Source organism: Rhamphochromis longiceps, linkage group LG3, assembly GCF_057381845.1.
Source record: "Rhamphochromis longiceps isolate RC_006_pf linkage group LG3, R_longiceps_female_GT1.1, whole genome shotgun sequence".
Taxonomy (NCBI): domain Eukaryota; kingdom Metazoa; phylum Chordata; class Actinopteri; order Cichliformes; family Cichlidae; genus Rhamphochromis; species Rhamphochromis longiceps.
This window is the reverse complement of record NC_140559.1, coordinates 12,678,154-12,686,118: the sequence shown is the minus strand read 5'-3', so window position 1 is coordinate 12,686,118 and position 7,965 is coordinate 12,678,154. Positions and strand designations below refer to the sequence as shown.

General features: G+C 38.7%; 1 protein-coding gene across 2 annotated transcripts; it reads right to left on the bottom strand.

Annotated features, from left to right (window-relative positions):
- Nucleotides 1-728: 728 nt before the first annotated feature.
- LOC146672972 (stonustoxin subunit beta-like) lies at nt 729-6,727 on the bottom strand. Of its 2 annotated transcripts, none has more exons than XM_085401578.1 (5): nt 6,639-6,727; nt 5,130-5,368; nt 4,439-4,490; nt 1,959-2,005; nt 729-1,783 (listed from the first exon to the last, which is right to left on the bottom strand). In XM_085401578.1, exons 2-5 carry the CDS (start codon nt 5,362-5,364, stop codon nt 1,242-1,244), a joined length of 876 nt encoding a protein of 291 aa, XP_085257704.1. In that variant the 5' UTR covers nt 5,365-5,368; nt 6,639-6,727; the 3' UTR covers nt 729-1,241. The 2 variants fall into 2 exon arrangements, with proteins under 2 accessions (XP_085257704.1, XP_085257706.1); XM_085401580.1 differs by having other exon boundaries at nt 6,656-6,713.
- Nucleotides 6,728-7,965: the final 1,238 nt, after the last annotated feature.

Here is a 7,965-nt window from a genome sequence, read left to right as displayed (position 1 = left end):
CCTTGCCTGGTCCAGCCTCGTCTGGTCCTGCCTTGTCTTGTCCGGCAGTTGCTACACCGCCGTTAGATCCCGCTCGGCCTGTACCACCTCACCTTTGCCGGCCGCTCTCTAGGCCCCTAGCTGGACATTGTTACTGTGAAAGGTGGCCTCCTGAACGAGTTCGTTGCTGCGGCTGGCTTGGCGGTCGGCTTGGCGGTCGGCCTCCGGATCTGCTCTGCCACCGCCACTGCTTTCCGTGTGGTTTGTTCCCATACCTGGTTGGTCTTTTTTTCTCCGCCGCTGCATTCCGCGGTGGAGTTTATATACATATATATACACATACATATATATACATACATTATATATATATATATATATATATGTACATACATTATATATATATATATATATATATATATATATATATATATATATATATATATATATATATATACACATACATTATATATATATATATATATATATACATACATACATTATATATATATATATATATATACATACATTTTATATATATATATATATATATATATATATATATATATATATATATATATATATATACATATATATACATACATACATATACATATATATATATATATATATATATATATATATATATATATATATATATATATATATATATATAAGACATTGTGTATTTTTGTCAAAAGACATTCAGAAATAAGACAAGACTAGTTTCAATTGGTAAATTCAGTCTTTCTTATTTATTAGTTGATGATGATACTCCCAGACAATCATTTTATCATTATATCTGCATTAAAATCCATTGAGCCAATATTTGCAGCTTCTATGGCAAAAGTGTTTATAAATGATGAGCTTCCAACAATAAGCATATGGGGAGTTTGGAAAAATCCCATTGAAAAAGAGAAATCAAACATTTGGATTCATTTTTAATAGCTCAGACTTGTTGAAAATCCAGAGGAGCTGGAACTGTGTGAACTGAGCTTCAGAGAAACACAACATACTCATATTCACTGTGAAGCTTTGAGTGGAAAAAATATAGAAAAACAACATGTGGGCCTGGAACAATAGTAGCTTGCATCTTTAAAAGACTGAAGAGGAAAAAGTTTACAAGAAATCATTTAGAACAGTTTCAAACATCAACTGATTGAATCTATGAATCTGAAAACGTGTTTCTGAGTGAAAGAGACAGACTGAACTATCTTTTCAACAACTGTTACAGTGTTTCTGTAACAGGAGGACACTCTTTACACTCAACTCAACAGAAGCACTGATGAACCATATTCAACTGCAAACCCAGGATAAAGAGTTTCAGTGAATGTGGTGTTGAAGGTGTAGACGTGGATCAGAGTGTCAGAGAAGACTCTGTAGAAGGACAGAGTGCCAGCAGGACAGTTCACATACACTGCCACTCTGTTAGAGAAAGAGGAAGAGGAGGAGGAGGAGGAAACAGAGGTTAATCTGTTATTGTGAACTACACCTTGAGTGTCATCATTATAGCAGATCAGACACCAGGAAAGCTCATTCCCTCCAAACGTAGAGTCCTTACTGATTCCTTTCCTTTTGATTCTTCCGTAACTAACTGATACATGCACCTCTCCTTTCCATTCAACCTCCCAGTAACAGCGACCAGTCAGACCATTTCTACACAGCAGTTGAGGATCACCATCAAATCTGTCTGGATGATCAGGATATGACTGAACCTCATCAAATGTACATGTCACCCTTCTGTTGTTGTCAGACAGTTTGAGGTATTTTTGTGCTGTCATTGTGTCAATTGTAAGTTGACAGGAATCTGATGAGAGAACAAACACAATCCAGCTGCAGTTATTGATCCATCATCTGTTCATTGATTGACACTTTGATGATGACTCCTGACAACAGAGATGTGAATGAGTGATGTGACAGTTTGAAGATGGTTGAATGTGTGCTGCTTTGTTTTCATGAATCACATTAAAAAACACACTTACACTTCCTTAGACTTTGTCTGAGCGATAGGACTCCAGCAGGCTCCACCCTGAAAGGAAGAGGGGGGTCAAACCAGCACAGTCTCTTTCAGCAGGCACACATGGACATTACATGGCTTTCATACACATACTGTTAGACACCGATAAAGGAACAGTCCAACATTTTCACAAATACACTTCAATCCATATGTGGCTCAAACTGCTAATGATCTGCACTCAGTACAACACTGTATTGAATGAAATATAACTGATTCAAACTGTCACCTTCATTATTTTTATATTCCTCTTCTGTTTAGCTGGAAAGGATACCTCCCTGCCTTTGCTTTTATTAATGACCTTTCATAGTTTCCTGTAGCATCCAGCGATCTGAAATGTGTTTCATGCTTTCTAACATACACTATAAACTCAAAACGTAAACTCAAAAGTTTTAGAACACCCTTTTCTACATATTTATTGCAGTTTAAGTCCTGTTAAGCACCCACACCCCAAAAATTAGGGGAAAAGGGAGGAGATCGCATTTAATCCATCATAACACGGGTTTAGAAGTATAAGTCCAAACATGTGTGGTATCCAAAGAAACAACGAAAACAAGTGATGATTAAAAGAGCAGTTATGTAAAAGTCCACTAAACAAACAACTGAACCAGAAATTCTCATGTAACCAGCTAAAGAAAGGCTAGCTAGCCTTCAGAGCTATCACAGATTCCAAATACCAATGTTCATCATGCTCAGACCATAATTCACTGAAAGAGCTGCAAAGGAAGACCACAAAATCACATAGCGATTCAAATGCACTAAGACAGAAGTTGGCTTACCATCCTGAGTTTTTTTTTTTCCATTATTTCTGCGGTAGCCAGTAGCCCTGTGATATCAGCAGCTACCATGGCTAACTGGGCACATCAGAGCCACCTCTGTCCAAAACCATCATTTTAGACCTTGCTACAGACACGTCACTGGACAGACGGCGCATGCTGTAAATCTGGGCCCATGTGGGGTTTGGCTGCAACTTCTGATTGGTTGGAGCTAAGTGAACATGGCATTGTTACTGTGATTCTATTTGCTCAAACAATTAAAAACAGGTGTTAACAATGCCAAAAAGTTTCAGCCTCTCAAAGTTTAAAAGGCCAGACGCCATTTAAACTACATGTGTACTACATGTGTGTGGCAGAAAGGGCCAGTAGCCTGTGAATATGTGGTTAATTCTTCAGAAGAGTTCTCTCAGGAGATTAGAAAGAAAATCGTAGACAAGCATGTTAAAGGTAAAGGCTATAAGACCATCTCCAAGCACCTAGATATTCCTCTGACTACAGTTACACATGTCATTCAGAAATTTAAGATCCATGGGATTGTAGCCAATGTCCCTGGACGTGGCCGCAGGAGGAAAATTGATGACAGATCAAAGAGACTGATAATCTGAATGGTAACAAAAGAGCCCAGAAAGACTTCTAAAGAGATCCAAGCTGAACTTCAAGCTCAAGGAACATTAGTGTCAGACCATCCGTCGTAGTTTGAGCTAAAGAGGGCTACATGGGAGATGACCAAGGAGGACACCATTGTTGAAAACAAATCATACAAAGCCAGACTGGAATATGCCAAACTACATGTTGACAAGCAGCAAAGCTTCTGGGAGAATGTCCTATGGACAGATGAGACCAAAATTTAACTTTTTGCCAAGGTACATCAGCTCTATGTTCACAGACGGAAAAATGAAGCATATCAAGAAAAGAACGCTGTCCCAACTGTGAAACACGGGGGAGGCTCGGTTATGTTCTGGGGCTTCGTTGCTGCATCTGGTACAGGTTGTCTTGAATCTGTGCGGGGTACAATGAAATCTCAAGATTATCAAGGGATTCTAGAGAGAAATGTGCTGGCCAGTGTTAGAAAGCTTGGTCTCAGTCACAGGTCATGGGTCTTACAACAGGACAATGACCCAAAACACAGCTTAAAACACTCAAAAATAGCTAAAAGGAAAACATTGGACTATTTTAAAGTGGCCTTCTATGAGCCCTGACCTCCATCCTATTGAGCATCTTTGGAAAGAGCTGAAACATGCAGTCTGGAAAAGGCATCCTTCAAACCGGAAACAACTGGAGCAGTTTGCTCATGAGTCGGCCAAAATACCTGCTGAGAGGTGCAGAAGTCTCACTGACAGTTACAGGAATCGTTTGAATGCAGTGATTGCCTCAAAAGGTTGTACAACAAAATATTAAGTTGTAGGTAATATCATTTTTGTCCAGGCCTGTTTCATGCATTTATCTTTTTTAAATAATTCAGTTGAAGCTTGGTTGAAAAGCAATGTCTGACTTTCATTGGTTAACATTCATAGAATTTTTATTTATTATTACTTTTGTCAGATTAAAGTTATTTCTGTGACCATTGTGAGTTTTTCTTTCATTGAATGAAGGGTACCAACAATTTTGTCCACGTCTGTATCTGAAAGGTTTATTGAGTGACAGACAAAATGGATTTTTGTACTTTACTTACAGTTTCTGGGTTACTTCACTGCCCTGAGCGAGACCACTATTCGGCACTCTTCCTTAATTTTTCAATTTAAAAAGAAAATAGAGAGGAAAACATTGAGTCAGTGGGAAACAACTCCAAAATGTACTTCAATTGAATTGCTATCTATGTACAGCACAGAGACCTGCAGTAGTAACTACCTGTTTTATAACTTTATTTAAGCTCAATAATAAAAGTAGACAAAGTAAAAACATAACATTGGGTGTAGCTTGTTTTCCACGAAAGTCAGTTCATGAAAATGAAATTAAAAGATGAAAGCAAGATGAATTGCTTAAATATCAATAAATCAAAAGTGTTAATTTCTTCATGCAATTTTTGGAGAGGTAAAGGTAAAACAGGCATAACAGGATAATCTTTTTAGAAATGTTATTATTTAATGTATTAATAGTTTGGCTGGACAATTAACAAATTAATGGCATGCTATTTATTAAGGGAGTAACTGGGAAGAAAAATAAATAAATAAAAATATTAACTAACCTGAATCGCTAAAACAAAAAACTAACAAAAAAATATCTTTAGGATATTTCCTCTAAGTAATTTGAGGAGAAACGTGAGAAATTTAAAAACATAAAGTGACACAACCTGACTCTCAACATGCTTAATAAAATAAACCTTTGTATTTATTTTGTTGTTTTCATGTCTTTTTTTCACTTACTATTATTCATCATCATCATAATCAACGTTGCCACCTCCACTGCATGGTCTGAATAGCTCTGTATCATCACATCTACCGTTTTCAGCCTGTCTGCATTCTCCAGACGACTCTTTTTGATAGTCTGGAAATTACCTACAGGTTCATTCTGCAGGTAAAAGTGGAAACGTTTCAGCTGTTCCTCTCCCAGATCATCCAGCATTTCCAGGAGTTGTAATGGAACAGACTTCGCCATCATTGATCTGTAAAATACGAGAGGGCGTTTTCATCTGAAAGAACAAGAGATTATCCATTAACTGTGGATACAGGAGGAAAGACTGAGTTTTTGTCCCAGTCACTGGACCAGCTCTTTATTCTCTCAAGGATAATTGGGTGCATGTGAGTTTCACCAACCATGAGGTCATGTGTTTTGTGGACTTTTTGCCGCATTGCTGGCAAAAAGTCCGACTATTTCCCATTGGGTGATGGACTCCATCAGTGTTGCCCTATGTCACTGATTCTCTTCTTAATAGACAGAATTTCTAGGTGTAGCCAAGTGGCAGAAGGTTTCCACTTGGGTGGTCTTAGAATCTCATCTCTGCTTTTCACAGTTAGTGTGGTTCTGTTGGCTTCTTCAGGTGGTGGCCTTCACCTCTCATTTGCAATGGAAATGAGATTCAGCACCCGAAATGGTGAAATACCCACTTTGGGGTGAGTTACTACCCCAAGTGGAGGAATTTAAGTGTCTCAAGTCTTGTTTACGAGTGAGGCGAGGACACGGGAGATCGGCAGATGGATTGGTGCTGAGTATCTGAGTGACCCAGCCATCTGGGAGAAGAGGGAGTGAGAGGATTTTTCCGCACCGTGTTGGTATTCTCAAAAAGCCTGAGAATCCTCTCAGAGAGCTCTGAGCTTAGCCTCCAAATATCAGGAAGGATAGGAAGGAAGCTTAGGAGGTTCAGGAACATGATAAGAGCTGAGTTTTTTTGACATGTTTTTAACTGTCTGACTGTCTGACTCACACCTGAAAAATGAGGCTGTGTCTCATCTGGGCCTATGAGTGTGGAGCAACTTTGTCTTTCTTTTCAGATTTTCAGAGGCTATTACTGCAGTTTGTTGTCTGATTCTTTGATGCGATTCAAACAGGAGTACAAATGGATTCTATGATCAATCAAGGAAATATGAAGTTTACAACCCGACTGCAATCAAACACATTACAACTAACATTCATGTAATTTTAATTTTAAAGGACTGACAGGAAACATTTGGACACTGATGTATGTGATTTAATGGTGAGACAATGTTTTCATTCCAAGAAATAAAAAGGCACAGTTTGTTTATGAAGTTATCAATCAAACATGAACTGTTTATAAAGCTGTTTGTTTCAACTCAATCAGTAATTTAGAATCATGTGGATTTGTCTTCAAACACAACAGTGATCAAAGTTTATCCTGAACTAAGAGCTGAACATCAGGTCCAAACATCACAGAAACAAAGAGTCAAACTGTTAAAGGAGGAAAAAAGCAAACTTACAGTTTCTTCACACATACCAACAACAAGATCCACTCCACACCTAGGCACTAAACACAGACACACAGGTGAGCTGCTTCCTGGAAGGAGGCGGGACTCCACCTGAAGAGTGTGAGAGGGCGACACCTTCATGTGCTGATTTACAAATATGTTGTCTGACTGCTCAGACTGGCTCAGAGTGAACAAACTCATCACAGCTCGTCTCTGACACTTCAAACTATAAAAGTATGGAGGGCCACAAGAGCCACGCTAAAAAAAACATATGCATACAGCTTGTGTCACTCAAGAATGCAAGCTTGATCGATGACCTTTTGACCTGGGTGGGCCATTTATATGGATACAGCGTAATAACATGGGAATGGTTGGTGATATTAAAGTCCTGTTTGTGGCACATTAGTGTATGTGAGGGGGCAAACTCCTCAAGATGGGCGGTGACCATGGTGGCCATTTAGAAGTCGGCCATCTTGGATACAACTTTTGTTTTTTCAATAGGAAGAGGGCCATGTGACACATCAAACTTATTGGTAATGTCACAAGAACAACAATGGTGTGCTTGGTTTCAACGACCCAACTGTGGCCTGTCATTAAAATGTAAAAACTGGTGTATACTCTCATTGAAATATGTCAATAAAAGCTCATCTCTGCTCTCAGGGAGAATATATAACAGCAAGAGGTTTCAGCTCTGACTCGGTCTGGGCTCTACTTTCTTCTACTTTTAACAGAAAATGTCAACTACTGTATTAAGTGACGTCATCCTCATTCTAACCTGCTACTCACACACTGCACCACCGTAAGGAAAATATTTATACTGTAAAAATCAAAAATCAAAAACATGCCATTAATTAATTCAAGGTGATCTCTTTCTTTTTTTTTATTCCCACTGAAGCTTCTGTTGTGAATATCTGATAAGCAACAGGAGTCCTGCAGGTTCACTGTGACCCAAACTCCAGACTCAGTGAACATCACCTCACTGTTACAGGATACAACATCCACAGCAGCAGGAAGTTTCTCCAGGGTTCAGAGGTCGCTCATCAGAGGAAGGTTCACAGGTGTGTGTGAAATGGACTATTGCGATTGGTCTAACCTGTGAAAATGTGATAAATGTTCACTTCTTATAGTGAAGGAAATCACATTTTTCAGCCTTTTTTAAAAAATATATTTTGAGTTAGTTAAAACCTTCTAGCTTTGCTGAACACTGTGTGGAACAAACCTGATGACAGGAAGTCAAAGACAACTTAAACATCAACCAAACTAAGCTGACTGAGTCCATGGAAATCTGTAACCCTGTGTGCTTATTACAGTAAACGCAGCGGTTTTTCCTCTCTGTGTT

What these genes read in the sequence shown, in the direction of transcription:
- LOC146672972 (XM_085401578.1), bottom strand. Translation starts at nt 5,364, where the DNA reads ATGATGGCGAAGTCTGTTCCATTACAACTCCTGGAAATGCTGGATGAT. An exon ending in TATGATGATGATGAATAATA is followed by an intron (nt 4,491 to 5,129) that starts GTAAGTGAAAAA and finishes TGAAAAATTAAG; the next exon opens with GAAGAGTGCCGAATAGTGGT. An exon ending in CAGACAAAGTCTAAGGAAGT is followed by an intron (nt 1,784 to 1,958) that starts GTAAGTGTGTTT and finishes TTCTCTCATCAG; the next exon opens with ATTCCTGTCAACTTACAATT.